General features: G+C 36.8%; 1 protein-coding gene across 1 annotated transcript; it reads right to left on the bottom strand.

Annotated features, from left to right (window-relative positions):
• Positions 1–437: 437 nt before the first annotated feature.
• On the bottom strand, positions 438–26,508 carry LOC107587917 (non-receptor tyrosine-protein kinase TYK2-like). The gene is made up of 24 exons (XM_016275877.1): positions 26,279–26,508; positions 19,516–19,709; positions 19,312–19,435; positions 19,060–19,198; positions 17,698–17,861; positions 14,408–14,786; positions 13,360–13,515; positions 13,116–13,273; positions 12,918–13,032; positions 11,444–11,627; positions 11,173–11,291; positions 10,414–10,581; positions 10,249–10,336; positions 9,975–10,102; positions 8,633–8,768; positions 8,011–8,162; positions 7,786–7,936; positions 6,246–6,340; positions 5,968–6,160; positions 4,577–4,695; positions 4,308–4,480; positions 3,922–4,039; positions 1,244–1,354; positions 438–1,153 (listed from the first exon to the last, which is right to left on the bottom strand). Exons 2-24 carry the CDS (start codon positions 19,688–19,690, stop codon positions 1,010–1,012), a joined length of 3,489 nt encoding a protein of 1,162 aa, XP_016131363.1. The 5' UTR covers positions 19,691–19,709; positions 26,279–26,508; the 3' UTR covers positions 438–1,009.
• Between the last annotated feature and the right edge of the window lie 41 nt (positions 26,509–26,549).

Genomic DNA, 26,549 nt, shown 5'->3' with positions numbered 1-26,549 from the left:
AATAATTTTTTGAGATACTGAATTTTAAATTTTCCTAAGCTGCAGGTCGTAACCATCAGAATTAAAACAAACAAACTCTTGAAATATTCCAGTTTGTGAGCAATGAATCTAGAATATAAGAAAGTTTGCTTTTTTTTTTAAATTAAATTACAAAAAATAAAGAACTTTTCCATGATATTCTAATTTTTTTAGATGCACCTGTATATATATATATATATAACAGCAGGACTGGGGAAAGAGGAAGTAAACTCGAAAGCAACTAAACACACCTGAGAGTATCTACACAATAATACATTACATTTGGAATGAAATAAGGAATGAATAATGTCCACAACCATGCATTCTTTGGTTATTATGGTTTCAACAGCTAGACACTTGACTTAAAGCAACTGTATGTAGTTTTGTGTAGTTTTGCGACCCCTACAGTTAAGTGAGGAATTCAGAATTCAGAATTTTTTACAGTGGACAGCTGTACACGTGCATTTGTTGCTGCCGTAAAGCAAGTCACCAAACTTACATACTCCCAGAAGAGACGTTTGCGGTGAAGTGTGGGAAAGAAACCGAAGCCATTCACCTTCTTAGAAGTCAGTGTACCACCAGAATATGATTTTAAAACTGATTATTTCGAGGTCAAAACTTACATACGGTTGCTTTAAAGAGCACTTAATGTCACAGTTAACTTTTTTCCACCGACAGAGGACCTGTGCTGATGCTGGAGCTGGTGGCTATAGAGTAACAGTAAGTTAAGTTATTGTATACCTCTCAAGTGACTGAAAGCGGCGAACAGTTCAAAGAGAGGTTTGTAGAACCAAGCTCTGGGTCTAGCACAAACACCGGCACAGTTTCGGTAGAAAGAGAGGTACAGTATGTGGGTTCCCTCAACTGAATATTTAAAAAAAACATCCTCTTTTCTAAAACTAGGGCCCAATGAGCCAAGTGTGGTCAGGCTCATAGTGAAGTGCTGTGGTTACAGGCTGTGAGAACGGCACAGAGAGAGAGAAAGAGCAGGTCAGCGATGGTTGAGCTGAGCGAGCTGCACAGACGGTTGCTGTTTGTAGGTTCGCCGGGTGTCCTTCAGAGACTCAGCCAGGGAATTGAATGATGGACGCTGCCCAGGGTTGAAATCCCAGCATTGCTCCATCAGTAAATAAACCTGCAATGAGGATTCACGGGTTGTGCAAATAAATGTTATGCTGTATTCTTTTACATTTATGAATATTTGTGCTGCTTAATTTCACAGTACCTCATGAGGACAGTCTCGAGGGCACGGTAGTCTCTCGTTTTTCTCCAGGAGGGTAATAAGTTTAACCACAGTCATCTGACCATGGACCAATCCCATCATGTCAAAGAATTTCTATGGAAAACAAAGTCATCCATCAATTTAAAAGACACTGCAAACTTAAAGGAAAGGTTCGCAAAAAATTTAAAGAATTTATTTTAAGAAATGAGAAATTCTAATGAATGTTCACACTGTTCTTTTTGAACATTATAACTCCTTTTGGCCTTGGTGCATGAAGTTTGATTATTATTAAAGGGATCGTTCACCCAAAACTGAAAATTACTCCATGATTTACTCACCCTCAAGCCATCCTAGGTGTGTATGACTTTCTTCTTTCAGATGAATACAATCAGATATAGGCCTGTCACGATAACAACTTTTTGTTTTGCGATATATTGAAAAATTGCGATAAGCGATATTATTGTCATTCTAAAGACCATTTTATGCAACTGAATATATAATCATAATGTAACAGCATAATAACGCAAGAAGGCCTACACTCTTCCAAATGACAACAAACTTTAATTTTTTAAGAATATTTAGATCATGGAAATTAAGTATCAATTTTAGATACCTTAAAAAACCTGAATAAATAGTAAATAAAAGTAGAAAAAAAGTAGAAAAAGTAGAAAAAAAGACAAATGCACAAAGAACTTGTCTGGAGATTTTTCCCCGACCTTCGCTTCTCTGTAAATCAAGGCTGCACACTATTGCTGAAAAACACAATCACTACTTAGCAGTCAGATGTCCGTATGCACATAGGCACAGATCCCTAAACAAGATCATATCTGCAGATGAAACTTTTTTGTAGAAGCATTTTTTAATGAAAATTACTCCATGATTTACTCACCCTCAAGCCATCCTAGGTGTGTATGACTTTCTTCTTTCAGATGAATACAATCAGATATAGGCCTGTCACGATAACAACTTTTTGTTTTGCGATATATTGAAAAATTGCGATAAGCGATATTATTGTCATTCTAAAGACCATTTTATGCAACTGAATATATAATCATAATGTAACAGCATAATAACGCAAGAAGGCCTACACTCTTCCAAATGACAACAAACTTTAATTTTTTAAGAATATTTAGATCATGGAAATTAAGTATCAATTTTAGATACCTTAAAAAACCTGAATAAATAGTAAATAAAAGTAGAAAAAAAGTAGAAAAAGTAGAAAAAAAGACAAATGCACAAAGAACTTGTCTGGAGATTTTTCCCCGACCTTCGCTTCTCTGTAAATCAAGGCTGCACACTATTGCTGAAAAACACAATCACTACTTAGCAGTCAGATGTCCGTATGCACATAGGCACAGATCCCTAAACAAGATCATATCTGCAGATGAAACTTTTTTGTAGAAGCATTTTTTAAATTTGAACTAGCACCTCATGACTACACCACGTTATGTAGGAGAAGCTGCAAAAGAGACAGGCGCAAGTGGAATGTACATAACATGGTGACATTAACTTTTAATTAAATATAATGGGCGATATATTGCAAAAATGATTGAGGTCATGTACATATATTGCGCGATAAGTCGATAATATATTGATTATTGCGACAGGCCTAATCAGAGTTATATTAAAGATGCCGTGAATGGGAGCATTGAAAGGGGTTTAAGAATTTGAAGCTAAAAAAAACTGCATCCATCCATCACAAAAAGTGCTCCACACAGCTCTGGGGGGTTAACAAAGGCCTTCTGAAGTGAATCGATGCGTTTGTGTAAGAAAAATATCCTTATTTAAAACTTTATATACCGTAATCTCTAGCTTCCGCTAACGTGTGTGCGACAGTTAGCGGAAGCTAGAGATTACAGCTTATAAAGTTTTAAATAAGGATCTTTTTTCTTACACAAACGCATCGATTCACTTCAGAAGGCCTTTGTTAACCCCCCAGAGCTGTGTGGAGCACTTTTTGTGAAGGACGGATACAATTTTGTGGGCTTCAAAATCTTAAACCCCATTCATTCATAAAGCTTGGAAGAGCCACAACATTTTTTAATATAACTCCGATTATATTTGTCTGAAAGTCATATACACCTTGGATAGCTTGAGGGCGAGTAAATCATGGGGTAATTTTCATTTTTGGGTGAACTATCCCTTTCGCTGCTGCTGCCTCACACTAGGGTTAACTCAAACTAAAACCATTAAAAAATTACTTTGAGAAAGAAAAAAAACATTTACTCAAATAACATAAAATTTCTAAAAATCCTGAAGCTCATTTTATTTCAGCTAGTTGCCAAGGAAACATTTCTCATTTGTATTTAGTTTAAATAAAATGACTAAAACTGACATAAAAATAATAAAAAAAACACAACTAAATTACTGCAACTTGAACTAAAATGAAAAAGGAAAACATAAAACCAGAAATTGTTTAAATTAAATAAATACTAATTACAAAGATTACAAAATATTAACTAAAATCACACTGCGTCACACCAGAGCTTTTTGCTGACCATTTGGTTTTTCTGTATTATACGACGCATGTAAATAAAACGGACATTTTTGTTGATTACTGCAGGTTTACAGAGACAGCATTACACTTGTCTTTCTTCATGTGCAAAACTGGAACATTACAGAATGCACTTTTTGCATAAACATTACAAAATGATGCAAAACTATCAAAGCGAGAGACATACCGAAGGGGGGCTTTGGCGATGGTTGCAGTGGGTTAAAATCTCATAGAGGGTCACAGCAAAGGACCAAACATCAGAGGCAAAGGAAAACTTGCTCTCCTTGAGGCACTCTATGGCATACCTAAAAAGCAAAAAAGAATGTGTTTTGGAATAACTGCTGTTTTCTAACTGCCCAGAGATAAATGTAAGGTGGCAAACATTTTTTTTTTTGGAATTATTCAATAATTGTGTCGATCGATATCAAACATACTTATGCTTTCACTGAGTTGACACCACAATATGTCTAATGACGTCCATAAATCCATTAACAGATCATGTTGCATTGATAAAAGCACTCAACATTAGAGAACATTACCCATCTCCCCAAGCCTCCAGCTATTACAGCTTACCAGAACACAGGGCTGTCTCCGTCCTCACGGACACGATAGTAGATCTCCCCTTCGGGAATGTACTTTGTCAAGCCGAAGTCACCGATCTTAACCACGCCTTCATTCTCCACCAAAACATTCCGTGCAGCCAAATCCCGGTGGATGTACCGCTTGGAGTGCAGATAGTCCATCCCCTATGGGTGCAGCAGTACAGATCGGACAGCAGAGTAAGGACTATTAGTTTTTCTGTAGTAGCTGCAGTTTGACTTTGAAGGATCTGAGTTCCTCACCATACAGATCTGCTGCGCAAACAGGAGACTTTGTGCGATTCCCAGCCGATGTTTAGGCAGGTACTCTCTGAGGCTTCCCAGTGGAAGATACTCCATGATTAACTGAACCACCTGTCCACCTAAAACAAAATACCACATATAGTACACCGCGAGTGCGGCCGTCACAGTTTGCATGAGTTTATGAAATATTTCCTATAGAAACAGGAAGTGGGGTGGGACATAGCCTAGGAAACAATGATTTGCTGCGGAGGCAGTTGATATTTATAAATTTGGTGGAGGTGGAGTTGTTATTCAAGAGAAGAATTATTGATGGCCTGTAATATACGTATATAAAAAATAAAAAAAATCCCTCTGTGTTTATCATTTAAATTTGGGTCCATATTCCTAGAATGTGAAACATATATTTGCTAAAAGTGGTATTTGTCAACTTTTATCTCTACATACATGTCATATTACACTAATAAACATATGACTAAAAGCCAATAAAATAAACATGAACTGAAATAAAACAAAATCCAGAGACTTATTTAATTCCAGGTAGCGGCCAAGGAAATTTTTCATTTTCATTCAGTTTAACTTGATATAGTAAAATAACTGAAATAAACAAACAAAATCTATACACACCTTAACAAAAATAAAAAAAAACAAAATAATGAAAAGTAATGAAAACGCAATAAAATTAAAACGAAAATGAGAACTATAAAATAAAATCTAATTTGAAATTTTAATGAAAATGATGGTATGGCAACACTAAAATGTCACTGCCTCAGACCAGAGCTTTATTCAGTTTCAAATGAGTATTTCTATTTCAAATTAGTTTTAAATGAGTTTTTCTTAAATACAGGTGTCTTTTAGCTGTACACTAGAATATAGAAAGCTAATGAACATAAGCTAAAAGTGACAAAAATAAGCTAGTGTCTTTGCTCACCCAGTTCAGTACAGCACCCCTTGTATTTGACAATATTGCTGTGGTAAAGTGACTTGAGTATCTCAATCTCCTTCATCCAGGAATCGTGGAGGTTACTTCCACTCTCTTGTTTCAAGGCCTTCACCGCCACATATTCTCCCGTTCCATCATTGCCAGGGTCATAGACGTACAGCATCACCTTTCCAAAATGTCCCTGGAGGCAAGTCACAGAGTATCATAAGAAACTGAATATGACCGTAAGACCTGAAGAAATGATTGAGCAGAAACCGTAAACGGACCTCTCCCAGATCCCTGATCTTCTTCAGGTAGCGTTTGTAAAAGAGGCTGGGGTCTCTATCTGGGAGTGACTCACATTCGGATGAAATGTCTGGATCTTTTTGAAGAAGACAATAACATATCAATTTCTGAAGTCACAAACACATTAAGCTAAAAGTGACAAAAATAAGCTAGTGTCTTTGCTCACCCAGTTCAGTACAGCACCCCTTGTATTTGACAATATTGCTGTGGTAAAGTGACTTGAGTATCTCAATCTCCTTCATCCAGGAATCGTGGAGGTTACTTCCACTCTCTTGTTTCAAGGCCTTCACCGCCACATATTCTCCCGTTCCATCATTGCCAGGGTCATAGACGTACAGCATCACCTTTCCAAAATGTCCCTGGAGGCAAGTCACAGAGTATCATAAGAAACTGAATATGACCGTAAGACCTGAAGAAATGATTGAGCAGAAACCGTAAACGGACCTCTCCCAGATCCCTGATCTTCTTCAGGTAGCGTTTGTAAAAGAGGCTGGGGTCTCTATCTGGGAGTGACTCACATTCGGATGAAATGTCTGGATCTTATTGAAGAAGACAATAACATATCAATTTCTGAAGTCACAAACACATTTTTTTTTTGGTATTAACACTGTATTATTATGGTATTCAAGTAACTTGGGATTGCCATTCAAAACTATGGAACATAAATATATTATTAATAACTCAATAACATGTTTTTACTTAAGGTAGTGGTATTACCTAAATAGTGATATTATGGTTATTAACCAATATGATGGCTGATAATATGAACTGATCCTGTAAGTGTTGATGCTTCAAGACATCAATATATGCTAATATACTATAAAAGACAAATAATTGTTTTGTAACATGTGACAGAAAAAAAATTGTGTTAGTCAGAGAACAAGATATGATCCGATATTGCCTGCTGATACTGATACAGATTATTTGACAAAGACTAAAAATGGCCAATTACAGTGATGGAATGAAATGAAAAAATAATTGTGCGAAAATCAGAAATGCCTATTTTAAGTGATATTTTGTTTGGAACAACTACACAATTCTGACAAAAACATTAATGTTATGAATACATTATGAAATACATCATGTTCTTCTTTTCATTAAGTGTCAACAACATTAAAAATTGTACATTTTAAACATTTTGTAAATTAAACTATTGAAAGATGTTATGAATACATTATGAAATACATCATGTTCTTCTTTTCATTAAGTGTCAACAACATTAAAATATTGTACATTTTAAACATTTTGTAAATGAAACTTTATTGAAAGATTTTGCTTAGTGCATTATTGAAGAAATTCTGTTGCAAACAAATGTTACAATTACTATTATGATGTGCAGATAAAGAATGCCTAACAGAGATCTCAAAACAAATCCCATTTTTCTTAATAGATACACTTATTATGCCTTTTAACACCGAAAATTGATGTTTTGCATTTCTGAAAGACTAACAGCATGTTCTTTATTAGCAGCAGCAGCAGCAGTAACTTCTCTATCTGCTCACTTTAGAGATGGTTTCTAATTGCATTAAATAGCCCCGCAGCTTCTGTTCAAGAACAGGGAAATGCTCGTAATTGCTTACTGTGGCACTAATAAGACACAGCAATCATGAATTCATCTACAATTTTGCATTAGGAGAGTTGGATAGATACTGTACATTTTGAGTCCCTAGTATTAAAGAAATAGTTCCCCCAAAAATGAAGATTCTGTCATCATTTACTCACCTTCATGTCAAACCTGTATGACTTGCTTCTATATAACACACAAAAAAAGATAGTTTGAAGAACACTGGGGCCCAAACAACACTAGGCCCCGTTAACTTTCATTAAATGGATAAAAGAAGACATTTGTTCTTCTTTTGATGTTAGGAACAACATGAGGATTAGTAAATTATGACAGAATTTTCATTTTTGGATGAACTATCACTATAATCGTACCATGGTAGCGATAACACAACAGAAAAACCCTGATTGTTCAGACACTCACTTTTAATCTGAATCTCTGTTAGCTCTCTCAGAATGGTCCGGAAGGACGGCCGTGCCGCAGAGTCGTAGGTCAGACACATGCTGATAAAGCTGGCCAGCTCCTGAGAAGACGGCACCGCCAGGCGACTCTGCGTCTCGTAGAATCGCTCTTTCTGTAGACGGAGGAGAGCTTATGAGAAAGTGGTGCGAGTGTGTGGTGTTAGTACACAGCTGGAGGAAGCCGTACCTCAGGCAGTGTGCTGCCGCTGATAGGAAGATCTCCGTTGTTGCAGATTTCCAGCAGAGTCGCTCCGAAGCTCCACTGGTCCGCAGCGCTTCCTACACGGGCCCCGTCAACGATACACTCCGGAGCGATCCACGGGATGCGCTCCACGCGCTCTTCAAGTAAGACACAAACATATGAAACAAAGACTGTCATTTTCTGACATAAAATGCGATCCTAGGGTGTTTGGGGTATTTTTTAGTCTGGTTGATTTCTCACTCATCAGGTCGATTTTTTCATATAAAGTAATACGATGCCTCTCCTCAAAAAGTCATGTGATTTGAGGTATTTGTATGACAAACAATGTGTTGAAGGGTTTCTGTCACTGTGCATTCTGGACAGCTGCTTCACTGCTGTAAATATGATCATCCTGACATTAATAAATGTGCTTGACTAAAGGAAGTGTGCATCACCATAAGGAAGTGGTTGGTTCGTAGCTTCCTGTTCTGTGAACCATGAGAGAATCTGATGAAGTAAACAGTAGTGACAAGCACACTGAGGTAACAAGAGAAATGACACAGATAGAGGGGTACAGGATGTACTCGTCTCTACAGTACATGTGAATAACAATACAGTTCTCGCTTACCTCCACGAGACAGAGCCGACAGAGAAATGCCAGGGTCACTGAGCTTCACAAATGGGGACGTGCCCTCCTCCAAACCCTTCCTGACCACCAGAATATTCTTGCCACAGACATTTCCATGGACCAAACGCTTTGTCTCCTGTAAAGAGCAAGGTTATGGATGGCTCAATCTCATAAGGAAGTAAAATAAAACTTTAAAAAAGAAAAGAAATAATATATTGCATTAGGATGTTGTGAAATTTCATGACATTTAATGATTACTTATCTCATTCTCATTACTGTAATACAGTATGAAAACCATCCTGTCCTTAATCAAAATGCTTTAAATAAAAATGTTTTTAATAATTATAATGATATACAGTAGCGTTATTTTTTTTCCACATTAGAGTAATAATAACTGGCCTTGTCAATAATGTTACAATGAAAAATATAAGATTCAATTTCCTTAACGCAAACAACATTTCTTATAATAGTAATTGTTCTTTTGATTTTGAGGTGAAATATCAGACATTTCTTAAAAGGTACAGTATACTTTACAAAATAACATATTTCATTCAAAAACATCAAATGTATTTTTCAGATTACAGAAACGAGAATTGGTTGTAACTGTCAATCATATTAAAAATAGGCTTTAAAAAAAACAAACAAAAAAACGATTTCTTTATATTTTTTAATATTTTCCCTTTGATTTAGAGGTGTAATATGTCTTGAATTACTTGTTTATGTTTAAATGATTGCTATTTAATACATTTTTCTTGAAATTAAATATTTTCTTGAGTTTTACTTTGCTTATAAAAATAGTAAAGAATATTTCTTGTTATATAATGTTCCCATGCAAAAACAAACAATTATCACTTGAATTAAATTACTTTAACATTTTCAAGGTGACCTTGTTGCACATATTACATGTACTTACTATTGTAATAACAATAAATGATGCATAATTACATGCAAGTAACCCTAAGCCAAACCCTAATCCTAACCATATAGTATGTGCATGTAGTTAATTAATATCACTCAGTATTTAAATGTAGAATTACACTGTAACAAGGACACCTTAAAATAAAGTGTAACCATTTTACATTATTAATATTTAATTAATATTTCTTGAAATTCAATATTTTCTTGAGTTTTACTTTGCTCGTTAAAATATCAAATAATATTTTTTTATTATATAATGTTCCCATGCAAAAACAAACAAACACATTCTTTTGATTTTAGGGTGAACTATGACGGTTTTTGTGTGATTCACATAATTACATAGAATGATCTGAGAGAATGATCTTGGCAATTATTGATGTAAGCGGTTCCATTTTAAAAATCCCATATTGAATGAATAACTCACAAGATAGCAAAGAGCGCTGGCAAGCTGCTTAGCCACAGTAAACTTCCACTGAGGAGTGACACGTGACTTCTCTCTGTGCAGGAACACGTCTAATGGGCCGAACTCCACAAACTCCTCCACCATGATGTCTGTTCACATAACAGCAGTACAGTCAACAGATACATAACGTGTTTGGCGGATGGTAAAAAGTACAGTTTGCATAAAAAAGACAACGAAAACAAATGACGACACTTGCGGCCTTTAAAGAGGAAGTCAAAAAGGGCACAGCACTCACTCTCAGATCCCTTGACTGAAACTCCATGCACAAAGACCAGATGACAGTGTGACACCTGATTCATGAGACTAGCCGTCTCAAAGAATGCCTAGACATGAACACAATCAATGAGACATCATCTGTGCTTTCGCTGGTGTTTACCGTACATTATCAGATGACTCTTACTAGTGCTATATCCTTGTGGCTCTGGTCCAGAATTTTAAGGACAACTCGGATGCCTTTCACGTTGCGGTGATTGTTATTAGACTCGTCGTCTTCATCCTCTAGTGAACTGTGAACCTTCAGCCAGCCTGAGTAAATGTTAGTCCTGGTCCCTCGTCCCAAGTGCTGCTCCTGCATCCATCAAATAATGTCAAAAAGAGTTTCTTCAGTCACGGATACTTCATGACCCAGGGGTTAACATTTCTCTCTTTGCATTTCTCTCTTTTCAAATGATTTATAAAAAAAAAAGGCAACCTCATTCACTGCCATTTTCATCACAACAACAACAAAAAAAGTACTTGATGTCAGCGAAGGCCGAAAAATATAAATAAATAAGACATTTTAAAGTTGGTGCTTTTTTTTATCGTTTTTGTTATTGCACAATATATTTGATATCATTTCCAAACTAGCAACATTATGCAAATTAGTAATTAATAATTAATTTAAAAACAAAATGACTCGATTTAGGAAAAAAAATAATGTTTTATACACTATTTTAATGTTTCTTTTGGTCAAAAGTGCCCAAACTTAAAGAAACACTCCAACACATTTGAAATATGAAAAACTACAAGTCGGATATCTAGAGAAGAGCTGTCTGCTTTCATTTTATCAGTGCAACTAATCTACCAAAGTGAAATGCATGAAAAAGCCCCTTATCAATGGTTTGGTACTGTAGTGTTCAACTCGTGAGGATAAGGTGAATGATTGCGTATGATCACATACCTTTGTAATTTCCTTGTCCTTAATTTGATGAAACCGCAGCTGGCTCAGGTTTAGGGCTTCAGAGACTGTTTTAATGCTACTGTTGGCACCCTTTCTCATTACGAGAAGGTTTGATAGCTCTGCAAGACGACCATAAAAACCCGTTAACAGGATGACTCACTAAATGATAAGAATCATGTACTTCTGTGGAATTTTTCCTAATCAGAGATGCACTCCAGGATGACTCAGAGGTTTGAACGCAAAGTCTGCCAAGCAGCAAATACGCACTCACCTCCTAGTCTGGGCAGGCAGCACTTCTTCAAAGTGAAGCTGTCTTCTCCAGACTTCAGCACGAAGGTCTTTAAGCTACTGGTGAGCTCCTTTATGCTGGAGAACTCTTGATCCCAGCCTTCCAGTTTGAACGTGGAGCCCCTCTGTGTAATTCTGAACTGTTTGTATGTTGGATTTTCTCCATCCTGTCAGAATCCAAGTCAATCAGAGATATACATTTACATTTAAAGGATGTAGCCACAGACATTTTTTTTTTCTGTATTGTGACGTCCATCTGTGAAACTGGTCATCAAAAAAGAAAAAAAATCTACTGTAGGGTGGGGACTTCAGTCTATGAAATGATTGTTTAAATATTAATTTTTACCATTTTTGCCTTTATTATGATAGGGCAGTTTAGGGCTGGCAGGAAGCAAAGTGTAAGAGAGAGAGGGGGACGGGATAAAGGCCATGTGATTGATTGAGAATAGAGTCATCTTTCGTTGCACAATGATATACGGCAACCACTAAAAGATCCTTCGCTAGCAATTGTACACAACAAAGTGGCATGATTCTCACAAACAAGCTGGTCTCTTCCACTGAATTAATTAATTGTAGACTTGCAGTCGCCACCTATCTAAGTCAAGCCAAGGCAAGTTTGCCTGTCTATTAAGTTAATAATTAAGCTGATGCATGTAAAACTATTAAGCACCACTAATAATACTTCACCAGCGTTGGGGAGTGACTAGTTACATGTAATGCCATTACGTAATTTAATTACACACTAAATGCAATTGTAATCAGTAACAGTTACTGAGAAAAAATGTAATTAAATTACAGTTACTTATGAAAGCGATTACAAAGGGGGTTACATCTGAATCGTTTCTGTAAAAAGCTGCCTTTGCCTGTTTTTGATGTGCACAATATCTCCTGCCATTTAAAGGCTTTTAGTTAGCTGATGCTATTCTGATTGGTTCTCTTGTATGAATTTGCAGAGCAGCACGTCTGCCCATTACATCAATCCACATTGCCGCTGAAAGCTTTAGGCTACAACCTGTCTTGCCACCATGGCAAGTGACAAAAATGCTTTCCAGTGCTGGAAAATTACAAAACAGAACAATCTCAAAGTAAAAAGAGGTGCCAAAGTCTGATTTTGTGGTGGCTGTGCTTTATATTTAAATGATTATAATCTTGCGTTTAGTGTTGAGTACTACTATAAGGTTAACCCTTCCTGGTTTAGATGTTCGAAAATGATTAACAGTTGAAAACATTCATTAGAAAAGTAATCAAATGTAATCAGTTACAATACTTTAATGAAGTAATTGAAATAGTTACACTACTTATTACATTTTAAATAGGGTAACTTGTAATCAGTAACCTATTACATTTCCAAAGTAACCTTCCCAACACTTAACATATTTCACATTCATTTCACAATTCTTTAACTCCACCAATCAAATTGTCAGAGTTAACATAAAAACCCGTAACTAGAGCATTACCTTTGTCCGACTCAGAGATGCCAGGATAATGCGATGGTAATCCAAAACACTCCAGCGCACAATAAACGCTCCCTCCTCTGCTTCTTTCTTCAGTTTTTGGAGCACAAACTCATCTCTAAGAGCAAGATAAAGAGATGAACACATCAATAAAAATGGGGGAAGACCACATGGCTGCATGTGGAAATGCGAGGGACGTACAGTATGGGACCGTGCAGGTCATTGGTCCCACTGAGAACCACTCTGGGCGGAGCCACTTCGTGACAAAGATAATGATGTGAGTCGGTTGTAAGGCGGAAATATCCATCCAGCAGTGAAACCAGAGACCGAGCCTGAAGACTGGAGCCCAAACGCATGTCCTGGAACACAAATACATGTAGGTGAGTCACGTACAATACGAACACAAAAGATGGAAACCAAATAACAGCTTTACCAGACTGTTTACCATTGACATGTTGTCTTGCCGACTGATGCAGACGTTTATGCCCTGAATGGCAATATGAGAGATCTCAGGGAAGTCACAGAAGGTGCTCCAGTTGTTTATTTCCTGTTCATCGGGTGGCTGTGCTTCTCTGTTTTGACTAGGATTATAGTCATTCCCCTGGAAAGTGGGAAGAATTTAAGAGTACAGTTCTATTAGCGAAGACGAAGGTTAAAGTCCCCATGAAATCAAAATTAAAGTTTTTGTGTTGGGTGTTAGTATCAATATGTTAGTCTTAAGGTTATCTATAAGGCAGTGTGCTCCAAAACAGTGACAAAATTCGCATTTAGAAGATATAAGCATTCAAAGCTTGCAGTTCGTCACTTCGCCCAAAACGGCTCAACGATTTTTTTGACATCACATCGTACTTCATCTTCTCATCAAATCTTCTGACCAATCAAACGCTCTCTAGAATCCAAAGCACCCGCCCCCTTCACTACAAATAGATGCTGAAGCGCCGGCTGAGACCGGTCACTTGTTCAGTGTAGTATTTCCTGTACAGTGAATGGCTCGAAGTGCACAATGTAGGCGATAGGGAACAATTCAGACAGTGTAAATATGCTTTCAATTGGTGCAAATGAGGTCTGGTTTCACGTTGTTTCACGCGAACTGCGGCAGCACACACAGTCTGATCCGGACTTTGGCTTCGGTCCAGAGACCCGATCACACGGAGCGGATCATATGCGCGAGTCGGCATATATTAAACACTTTTACAACTACACAGCCTCAGCATGATTATGACCACTATTTTGTTTTACTAAGAGTTTCATATTGAATCTAGGGGGTAATCTATTAGACTGTGGCTGTCAAATGCGGCTTTACCGAGCTCAACAGCTCTGGCCGAAGCAGATATAAACAAAATGCTATTGGCTATTTTAAAAGGGGGGCGGGGCTGCTCGATATGTCCCGCCCTGTCTTCCTGTTTCAGTTGAAATTACGTCACCACATAGAATAGTTCTGCGTGTTTCAAGGCACTTCAGGGGACCTTTAACTATGTACTTCATCAACTTACACATTGTGCTGATGTCTTCCTCCACCATATGCCTGCTGAGCCAGACACTCTGATCTCATAAGTAGGCTGACCGTTCCCAGTGTCCTCAGAGGGAGCTTGTGTTCGGGAGGCATTGAGGTACGACCCACTGCCATCTCCATCAGCTCTCAGGTCAAGATTGAACACAGGGAAGGTCTCGACACCAAAATTTGGTGCCAGGCGCTCCAGTGTGGATATATACTTGTACACGACCTCTTGCGATCCAAGTTTTCCCATGCCCACTGTGTGCTGCTGGAAAGTTTTCACAAAGTTTGTGAACACACGTCGAATACGGAACCTCGTCAGGACGTTGTTCCGGGCAATGTGTCGGGAAAAGGATTGAGGGATGCAATGGAGGAAGCTGAAGGATAGAGCACAGACACGTTAATATGCTTGATGGAGCTATTATCAATACTGTAATGACTATCAGCATTACTAAATATTGTACATTTTAAAGTGCTCCATTATAAAATGCACTTATGTACTGCAGAGTTTTAGATACAGCTACCTAACTAAACTATTTTATAATCTGGACAACATATTTAAAGAGGTTCACATTATAAGGAATGCATTTTTATTAATGTAGCTTAATGTAGTATGAAAGCATATTGTAACTTCCTCCTTAGTGAACAAAAAAAGACTACTTATTGAAACTATGCTAGAAAAATGCCTCATTCTGTACTATGGCAGCTTGCTGACATCTGGTGAATTATATTTGGACACATGGACACACCCACTTTTACACATCAGCAATGGCTATTTAATGTTCAGAAACTGGCCGTCTGTCTGTGTGTGTAGCACATACAGCTCTGCATTTCATATACAAATAAACAAAGATTTATTTTTAACAAGGTGCCTGATCATTTTAGTATGACTTTCATACTGTGTAGGTGTGTAGCACATACAGCTCTGCATTTCATATACAAATAAACAAATATTTATTTTTAACAAGGTGCCTGATCATTTTAGTATGACTTTCATACTGTGTAGCACATTTGTGACCCTGGACCACAAAACCAGTCGTAAGGGTACATTTTTTTAAATTAAGATGTATACATCATCTGAAAGCTGTTTTGTTAGGACAGGACAATATTTGGCTGAGATACACCTATTTGAAAATCTGGAATCTGACGGTGCAAAAAAATCTAAATATTGAGAAAATCGCCTTTAAAGTTGTCCAAATGAAGTTCTTAGCAATGCATATTACTAATCAAAAATGAAGTTTTGATATATTTACGGTAGGAAATTTACAAAATATCTTCATGGAACATGATCTTTACTTAATATCCTAATGATTTTTGGCATAAAAGAAAAAGATCATTTTGACCCATACAATGTATTGTTGGCTATTGCTACAAATATACTCCAGCGACTTAAGACTGGTTTTGTGGTCGAGGGTCACATTTGAAGGATGACACAGTTTAAAACTGCATTTGACACAACAAACCTTCAGCTTGTTAGTGACTGCAGGAAAGCTATAAGTCAATGTATTTTCCATTGTATTCATATACAATGAGAGTAATCACTTAGAATTCAACAAGACACAGTAGCATATGAGAGAGGGTGGGAAAAGTCACTAACTAAACTGCGACTTTGTGTTCAGAAAAAAAAAAAACCTTACTAAAATTATGTCAATCATTTTGTAAGATAGGACTTTAAAGACAGCAGCTTTATAAATGATAACATTATAACAAATTATAACATTCTTCAATAACATATCTTTTAATTAACTTCCTCTTTAAACCGCTTTGTTTCAAATCTTTCTCTGAGCAGTAAAGAAAGCTGAAGCCCGCACCTGGTCTGCTTGGCCACATCCTGTAGAGAAGAGCCACTCTGCAGTGCTGTGTAAGAGAGGTGAAGCACAGCCAAACCTAGGCATTCATTCTTAAAGCGACTGATCTCTTCCTCTCCCCTCACTGCATCCAAACACGTCAAGTCATTCACAAAATCATATTTAGCCTGGTAAGAGAATCAACAAAATCAACTTAAAAGACTTAAGACAATTTAAAGAATTCTTTGGACAGTAGTTAGTACATAAAAGTAGCAAAATACAATTTATCATAGAATTTATCATCATTTAGTTTTTCTACTATTGTTACATTATTATTGTTATACTTTTTTTTCAAAACTTGAAGTGATGTGAAGTGTGAAAAAAAAAAAAATCCCACATTATGTTCAATAAAGACCAAAAGATCCAATATGCAATCTAAAAAAAGACTACTTATTGAAACTATGCTAGAAAAATGCCTCATTCTGTACTATGGCAGCTTGCTGACATCTGGTGAATTATATTTGGACACATGGACACACCCACTTTTACACATCAGCAATGGCTATTTAATGTTCAGAAACTGGCCGTCTGTCTGTGTGTGTAGCACATACAGCTCTGCATTTCATATACAAATAAACAAAGATTTATTTTTAACAAGGTGCCTGATCATTTTAGTATGACTTTCATACTGTGTAGCACATTTGTGACCCTGGACCACAAAACCAGTCATAAGGGTACATTTTTTTAAATTAAGATGTATACATCATCTGAAAGCTGTTTTGTTAGGACAGGACAATATTTGGCTGAGATACACCTATTTGAAAATCTGGAATCTGACGGTGCAAAAAAATCTAAATATTGAGAAAATCGCCTTTAAAGTTGTCCAAATGAAGTTCTTAGCAATGCATATTACTAATCAAAAATGAAGTTTTGATATATTTACGGTAGGAAATTTACAAAATATCTTCATGGAACATGATCTTTACTTAATATCCTAATGATTTTTGGCATAAAAGAAAAAGATAATTTTGACCCATACAATGTATTGTTGGCTATTGCTACAAATATACTCCAGCGACTTAAGACTGGTTTTGTGGTCGAGGGTCACATTTGAAGGATGACACAGTTTAAAACTGCATTTGACACAACAAACCTTCAGCTTGTTAGTGACTGCAGGAAAGCTATAAGTCAATGTATTTTCCATTGTATTCATATACAATGAGAGTAATCACTTAGAATTCAACAAGACACAGTAGCATATGAGAGAGGGTGGGAAAAGTCACTAACTAAACTGCGACTTTGTGTTCAGAAAAAAAAAAAACCTTACTAAAATTATGTCAATCATTTTGTAAGATAGGACTTTAAAGACAGCAGCTTTATAAATGATAACATTATAACAAATTATAACATTCTTCAATAACATATCTTTTAATTAACTTCCTCTTTAAACCGCTTTGTTTCAAATCTTTCTCTGAGCAGTAAAGAAAGCTGAAGCCCGCACCTGGTCTGCTTGGCCACATCCTGTAGAGAAGAGCCACTCTGCAGTGCTGTGTAAGAGAGGTGAAGCACAGCCAAACCTAGGCATTCATTCTTAAAGCGACTGATCTCTTCCTCTCCCCTCACTGCATCCAAACACGTCAAGTCATTCACAAAATCATATTTAGCCTGGTAAGAGAATCAACAAAATCAACTTAAAAGACTTAAGACAATTTAAAGAATTCTTTGGACAGTAGTTAGTACATAAAAGTAGCAAAATACAATTTATCATAGAATTTATCATCATTTAGTTTTTCTACTATTGTTACATTATTATTGTTATACTTTTTTTTCAAAACTTGAAGTGATGTGAAGTGTGAAAAAAAAAAAAAATCCCACATTATGTTCAATAAAGACCAAAAGATCCAATATGCAATCTAAAAAGTTTTACTAAAAATTTACATGGTGGCACACAAAAACAATGTGCACAAAAAGATTATTTTCAGTGCTTATAAAGCAATGTAATGCCTTAACATCAGGAAAAAAAAAAAAAATCCCACATTATGTTCAATAAAGACCAAAAGATCCAATATGCAATCTAAAAAGTTTTACTAAAAATTTACATGGTGGCACACAAAAACAATGTGCACAAAAAGATTATTTTCAGTGCTTATAAAGCAATGTAATGCCTTAACATCAGAAGAAGATAAAACATCACTAAAGATAAAAGTAAAAAGAGGATAAGTCTGTCAAACATTGTGCTGTCCCTGGCTGTGTGTAGAACCTGCAGCTCTGCATATCTTCCTGATGCCAATGTCACAAAGCATAATGAAATGTGACACACCCGAGTGTAACATATTATTGAAAGAGAAAACAAAATATAGGGTGGGGACTTGATTCTATAAATCTGATGTTAATAGAATTTCTGTCATTTTGACTGGAAGGTCCAGTTCTGACATTTTGAGTAAACATCACAAGGTTACAATTATTTTTAAATGTACCATGTACAAGGATGAATCATTTACAATTAGATCTATAACATGCATTTAGAAAATGAGTAACTCTTCCTCATGAGATAATTAGAAAATAACAACTCATTTTAGGCTGACATTATCTGGCACATTTAAGTGCATGGTTTGTTTTATGATTCTGTCCTAAAGTAATGCAAAGCATTACAAACTACATTCTAAATGATCTTGGATGCCAACATTAGGAGGAAACATTATAATAAGAACCTCACAAGGACAAATTATTTAGTTTGAGTAATGCAGGTGTTTCATGATCGCCAGAGATCGCTGTTCAGTCTAGAAAGATTTCTCAAAAACAGTGATGCTATAGCATTTCAGTAATATCTCTTGCAGTTATTTTTAGAGATTGTAAAAATCACCTGAGCAAAGAGGTATTCCAGGGAGGTCATCTCCAGCAAAGGAGACGTCACCGGCTCTGCCCCTGTTCCAGTCCGTAATGCATGACGTGTCACTACCGGTTCCTTTTCACCTAATCCGTGCCAGTTTCGGAAGTAAAATCTAAGAAACAATAAAGTTTATTGATGTTTAACACCATTCAAGCAGACAAGCACAATACATATCTGTATGCATATTGCATAAATCTCTTCATGTGCACACAATCTCATATTTACCTCATACGGAAATGCAACAAAAGGCCAGACTGGTCTTCTCCATTAAATTTGTGATTTGGACTGTACCAACATGAAGATGCCGGGTCATACAGAGCAAACAAGGCATGACAGACTGGAGTGATCCCTGAGGAAGGCAGAAAACATTTTAGATGGCTGAGAGCAAAGAAAATTCAAGCTTTTACTGGCACCCACACCCAAACCTACCCACAGCCTTTGCTGCGAAGATGGTGAGATCTTCAGCAGTCACCTCACCCTCCTTGTAAGACAGGCAGCGCTCTCCCTCTTTGGTCCAGAACAGAAACACATGGACCCCCGGACCCTCACACTGTCCTGTGAATGTGTGAGCTTTGGATTTTTTTGAACGTCCTCGTCGAGACATTATACATCGAGTTCAGCACCTGGGTCAACAATATAGAAGAACGTTCACGATTAAAACCGTGAAGAACATCTGGTTTAAAACACTTGTGTCCAGATCTTACAAATGTAGTCTTCGTATTGGTTTCGAAACATTTGTACCATCTTCAACAAAAGTTTGCATTTAATCCCACTAATAATATCATGTGTTGTAACAGGGTTCCCACACCTTGGTTAACTTAAAATTCAAGGACCTTTCAAGAATTTTTCAGGTCCAATACCCTCAAATTCAAGGACTTAATGTGAGGACACATTTCAAGTGAGAGCAAGGTTACACCGCGTTAACCTTGTAAGATGCATTGGTACAGTTTTCATGTGTCAAACACAACTATGCAAAAAAAGCATTTATTTTTTGGCCATATGACAGAGATCTGATATTCTATTTGTCGTATTTCTGTTTTGCATAAAACTGAAGAATATTGGGTACATCCTATACTGTATTCTAAAATGATCTGATATTAACTTTTGCATGGATTTTATTGAAAAGAGCTTAGGCTCATGTAACCAGAAGTTTTAAGATACAGTGGGGCAAAAAAGTATTTAGTTAGCCACCAATTGTGCAAGTTCTCCCACTTAAAAAGATGAGAGAGGCCTGTAATTTTCATCATAGGTATACCTCAACTATGAGAGACAAAATGATAAAAAAATTATTTTATAAAAAGGATTTTTAAAGAATTAATTGGTAAATTCCTCAGTAAAATAAGTATTTGGTCACCTACAAACAAGCAAGTTTTGCATTATTGACACACTATTGTCCTAATTAATGCTGCACAATTGCTTTTACACAATCTGTATTGTTAAAAGCGCTAAAGGTGACTTGACTTGACATACAAACCGCTGTTTTTTCCGGCGTTTTTAAACAGCATTTTTGGTAAGGTTATAGCAGACGCCATAAAAAAAAACGTGCGTTAACGGTAAAAAACACCTGTTTAACAGCATAAATTTAATTCTGACTTTTTTGGCTTGCCATATACAACACAAAGTATCTCACACGGGAAACACTTAATGTAGCGCGTAACTAATGTACTAAATCAAGCAAGCTAGTATGAATAGGCCACGAAGTGTTGGCGAAATAACACAGTAGCGGACCAGAGGGAATAATATGGATTTTTTTCTTGCACAAAATAAATTCAAGCACTTTCAAAGACCTGTATCTATGTACATCTATTTTCAAAAACTTTCCAGGGCCTTGATTTTTTTTTTTTCAGATTCACAAACTTTCAAGGACCCGTGGGAACCCTGTTGTAACCATCAAGTAAAAGCATTGACACTCAAAAATTATCTTAAAAACAAAGCATACAAGACGCAAGTCCGTGTATACATTAATTGCATTTTTGATGTCTTTATGAAAAACATTTTTATCCAGACAAAAAGAAAATTGTGTCTCAGCTATAACATTGTGAGAAGTCCTCTAGTCCTCAACCACAACCTTACAGATGATAAAACAACAGAATTTGTTTTAAGAGAACGGGGGTAGCAGGTTAAGCAACTTGGTAAGCAGGTAAGCGACCCAGGTAAGCATAAAAAGATAATTTAAACTTTTGGTTCCCATAGCAACTTATTTTCTAAACTAGACTTGCTCCATTGAGCACATACATTCCATTTTGATGAGTCTCCAGTGGGTGTGACAACTCATATTATGCATAATATTATATAGGCCTAGTTATATTTTCTCAATTATAAAGCAGTTTTATAACATGAAGCAATGTTTATTTTATCGTACCCTCACAAATCTTAAAACATTTTCTCATTTCAACCATCGTGGATCTGCATTCAAAAGTGTATTTATTTATTTAGCAACCAGACCTTTTTCTATGCAGTGTATTTCTAGAGTAAAAAGCACAGACTATTTTAGATCAATCAATCATTTTTAAATTTATCTATCTAGCACCAAACAATATACATTTTCTTCACAGTACTGTTGTAGTCAAGACTAAACTGAGGCCAAGTCAAGATCAAAAGACCAAGGAAGGGTGAGACTGAATCAAGACCAAGACCACATGAGCACTTCCTCTGAAACGTCCACATTTACTGCCTGTCTTGTTAAAATAATAAAAAGTAATTGAAATTATCCCTTTTCCTTTGGTTACTATTAACTTATCTTTATTCAACAAAATATAACATTTTAAATATAGAAATATAACAGAAAAACAAAATGCTACTTTTAAATATGAAACTAAAGCCACCCGTAGGTGGCAGCAAATCAATTAATGAGTGAGTCACGGAATGATTTATTCAACCGATTCGTTCAAAGTAGCTCATTCATTCAGTAGTGAACCACAGGTGTGTGTTACTGGGAAATGCACAACAATTCGACTACGAATTTTTTTGGAACTATTTTTGTTGGCAAAATAGAGCAATAAAGTTAACCTGACACAAAAACTGTAATCGACTTTTCTTCCCTATAGTGACGTATGTCTGACTGAAGAGAAGTGACGTGTGGCCAAGTATGGTGACCCATACTCAGAATTTGTGCTCTGCATTTAACCCATCCAGGTGCACACACAGAGCAGTGAACACACACACACCGTGAACACACACTCGGAGCAGTGGGCAGCCATATTGCTGTGTTGGAGGTTCGGTGCCTTGCTCAAGGGTCTCATCTCAGTTGTGGTATTGAAGGTGGAAGAGAGCGCTGGTTATTAATCCGTGAGCTTCGGGTTACAAGTCCGACTCTCTATATATTAGGCCACGACTGCCTTAAAGGGGTCATATGATGCGATTTCAATTTTTCCTTTCTCTTTGGACTGTTACAAGCTCTTGGTGCATAAAGAAGATCTGTAAAGTTGCAAAGACTAAAGTCTCAAATCCAAAGAGATATTCTTTATAAAAGATAAGAGTCAGCCACACCTACCTAAAACTCGTTCTAACACAACCCCACATACCTACGTCGCTCTATGGGAAGATTTGCATAACGCCGCCCAAATGTTCACGCAAAGAAAGAAGGCGTAACTTTTATTCTCGCTGTAGTATTGTTGTTTCCGCTGCCATGTCGTAAAGATGCTGTGTGCTTCGTTGTAAAAGTGAAACTACTTTGTTTGGTCTTCCAAAAGAGGACGATGTCGCTTCGTCATGCCTGGAGCTGATCCGTGCTGGTCGCTGAGGAAATACATCAACTTTGCACTGTGGATCGCCGGATCGGCTTTCACCGTGGATGAAGCGGAGTCCAGCCTGGGGTCGTCACATGTCCTTCCGGACGCTCCTTCGTCAAAATCGCCTGCCGCGCCATTCTCAAGCCCACGCCTCTGCTCACTCTAACCCTCCCGCCGTTCCTTACGCTAGCCCCCGGCCTCGGCTCACTGTAGGCCGAGGTGTGTGACGCTGGTTCGTTGTGAAAGCGAAACTACTTTGTTTGGCCTTCCAAAAATGGACACGACTAGAAATCAGTGGTTAAGTTGTATTAACATCCCATTGATCGCCTGGAGCAATCCATCAAATCGCACAGCAAAGTCCGATTTCAGTGAATGGATAGCCTCAAGGATTGCAGACTCTTGGCTAACACCTGACGCTGCCTCATTGCTATTGGCTTCATTGGATTTAACATCTGCCTCGGCCTCTTCATGGTCGATTTGACTTGTTTCTGTGTCGTTTTCATTGGTTTTGGTGTCAACTTGGAACGTTAAGATGCATCTGAATTTAAAATGGAATCAGTCTGTCAACATTTGTTGAATTAAAGAAGAACATTTAAGTCAGTATTTGTTGCGGAGCTCCGATTCGCAACCACTCAGCACCACGCCATAACCGGAAATCCAACGCGGATAACATTAAATAAATATTTTTTCAACAGATTAGATATTGATTATTTATCACTCAAACTCTTTCTCTACCTGTCCATCGGTCTCGCATATCTGCCATGTTTGTAGTTTTTTGTAGTTTGTAGTTCTAATCGAATCCTCATCCACCGCGCAATGTGATGTGGGCAATATTAACCATTTGAGTGTGCACAGATCTGCACTTCGAATTTCTACCAGAAGCAGTAAACCATCCGGGTACCTTTGGAATACTCATTTCAACATACTACGATTTGGGACATATTAATTCTAATTTTGAATACTATAATATAGGATGGATAGTATGCGAATTGGGATGCAGCAAGAGATTGTTTTACTATAGGGAGATGAGAGGGTCTGTGAGAAAGCGTAACGGTCAACTTGGATCACGTGTGCCTTGATAACCAATCACATTACAGCCTTGACGTCACTGAATTTCTGTCCGAGATGTACGACAGTCAATCCCTGTTTACAAATACCATAGAAATGAATGAGAAGTGCCGTAAACCTAATTCTCAAAAGTCGCAAAATTGTTCCTGACTTCTCTCATAAAACAGCTTTTTTCAGTGTAAATAGATACATCAAAAAGAACATTTAATGTTGAAGATTATGCTGTTGATTCATTAAATGATAATGCGTAGTGCAGAGTCTCCTCCACTGACATCAATAAAAAAACGGCCTCTGGTCTTTTTCCATCATCGCACGCAGCATTGCGCTTTTTTGCTAACCTTGGAGGCTTGCCTTAAAGCGGGTTTGCTATGGCGCACCTCTTCTAAATGTCTGTTTCCATGGTGACGCTCCGATTCGGCATTCTGTCTTTGTGTTTTCATTGTGAACCCTGAGTTCCAAACTCTGACTTGACTCGGATAACTCCTGAATTTGTTTTCTATAACCGAGAGTAAACAAAGTTTGGGTCAATCAACTGCAGGGGTGATTTTAGGATTTCAGTCATAGGGAGCTCACCCCTCAATGATAAAAATAAAGATAGAAAGATGAGTAACATCACTTGTGATTATTGAGCCAAATACAAGATTAATTCCTTCTTCCATGTAAAAACAAGGTACAAACACAGAAATGCACAAACATGTTTTTTTGTGTCTGGTACATTGGCTGGTTTACATTGGCTAAAAATAGGCGCTAGGTTTTAATGAGGGAGTCATTCAACCAACCGATTTGTTCTAGCAGCAGATTCATTCAGGAACAAAGAAAGTGAAAGTCTTCACGAATGTGCCGTTGAATCACTGACTCACCTGATTTATTCAAAAATACAGATTCATTCGATAAGGAAATACTGTTGCGTGTTGCTCAGTGTTGTGCAACAGTTCTGTTGTGGCTCAGTTGGAACTATTTTTGGTTGTGAAATTGAGCAAAAACATACAATATTGTGTCTAAAATGTAATTCACACACAGTGCCCACATATGAATATGAATGCTGATGTGTCTATGACACACACAAGGCAATACTATTGAATCCGTGCAAAATGTTAAAGATTTTTTGCACTTTTTGTACAAAATATACCATTTTGTGATGTCAAAATGCTACCAATGATTAAATATTTGACATTGTATAATTAAAAATATTTAATATTTTACATTAGATATTTAACATTAAACATTTTACATTAAAATATAATATGTTACATTAAAAAAAATTCCAACACATTTGCCAAATTTGGTTGTATTACTATTTCATTCTACATTCTAAGACATGATAATCATGAGATTGATTATTTACTTTATTTTATTCATGTTAGAGATTTCTTTCCTAGGGTTTTTAACAGCCCTCGGAATGCTAATAAGAAATACAAATACAATCTGCTTATAGTTTGATGGGGGGGAAAAACAAAACAAACAAAAAAACATTTATTTCAAGTTCAACTCTCCTTTCTAGAGACGTAAATGCATTTCTGAATAGCAGTTCAGAGTGTGTTTTCTGTAATATCCTCCAATACAACTGCTTTGAAAAAAGATTGATTGTGACGATCCACAAATAAATTTGCATTGAACTGAAAACGTTTCTCCTCAGATTGATGATACATCTAACATCAATAGCTGTAACATCTCAGATACACTCCTAGCTTAATACTTAATACTACTAATACTTCTATTGTCATCGGTTGTAAGTCGCTTTGGATAAAAGCATCTGCTAAATGACTAAATGTAAACGTAACACGTATTTATATTAAACTTAAGTGGATGCTTTGCACATAATATTTCAATAATTTGCTTAAGTTTTAGTACAGTGACAATAAGAGCCAATTATTTAATTTAGCAAACAACAAGTTGTATTTTGTAATAGTTATAGCTTACTAGTGTTTTTAGTAGGCTATAATGATATTTTGTACAGTAACAATGCTATTGTATACCTTGAACACATCGATGTTCTTATATTTTAGGAAGGAGTCCCTCTCAAGTAGATTACCTTATTTGAGGGTCCATCAACTAGTCTGAAACCTCTAATGTAAGACACATTATAAACGTACTATTAATATAACATGCTGTAATGGCCGTGGATGGCAAGTCTCAGAAGATCTGGTCTTAGATTTCCAAAAACGGATTGATCATGTCGGCAAAGGCCAACTATTACTATTACTAAATCAATAATGTGTTTACTGTCCTATTATGTCTGTGCAAATTAGCGATAAACAACCTTCCTTAAAGAAAATTACATATAAGCTACTTCCTGTTTCACATAACAGCCCCGCTGGGCAACTACCCGATCATTTCAATGTTACAAATAATTGGTAAAAAGTGTTGAAAACTGCTCATGAGTTGGTATTTACCTACAGGCAGATGAACGACGGTGTTTATCTCACACAGTGTTTAGTTGTCCTCTTATTACAGGATTCACATCTCTAGCCACTGACGCGCACAGCAGACATTGCGTATTTTCACTCTCGCTAAAGTGAAGCCTTCCAAGTATGAGGAGAAGAAGAAGTCACATTCTGTGCATAGCCTGCGTGCCTAAACGAGTGAGCTGCCTACTTAGAAATGACAGGGGCGTGTGAAAAATGCTGTCTGTATATTCAGGTCGAACGCTATTGAGACGCCGCC

Source organism: Sinocyclocheilus grahami, unplaced genomic scaffold (genome assembly GCF_001515645.1).
Source record: "Sinocyclocheilus grahami isolate Dianchi unplaced genomic scaffold, SAMN03320097.WGS_v1.1 scaffold97.1, whole genome shotgun sequence".
Lineage (NCBI taxonomy): Eukaryota > Metazoa > Chordata > Actinopteri > Cypriniformes > Cyprinidae > Sinocyclocheilus > Sinocyclocheilus grahami.
This window is presented reverse-complemented; position numbering and strand designations above follow the sequence as displayed.

Excerpts from the sequence above, each read along its gene's own strand:
- LOC107587917 (XM_016275877.1), bottom strand. The coding sequence starts at position 19,690 with ATGTCTCGACGAGGACGTTCAAAAAAATCCAAAGCTCACACATTCACA. Across the intron at positions 8,163-8,632 it reads GTCGGCTCTGTCTCGTGGAG|AGCGCGTGGAGCGCATCCCG; the intron begins GTAAGCGAGAAC and ends TCTTACTTGAAG. Across the intron at positions 7,937-8,010 it reads GCGGCAGCACACTGCCTGAG|AAAGAGCGATTCTACGAGAC; the intron begins GTACGGCTTCCT and ends CTCCGTCTACAG.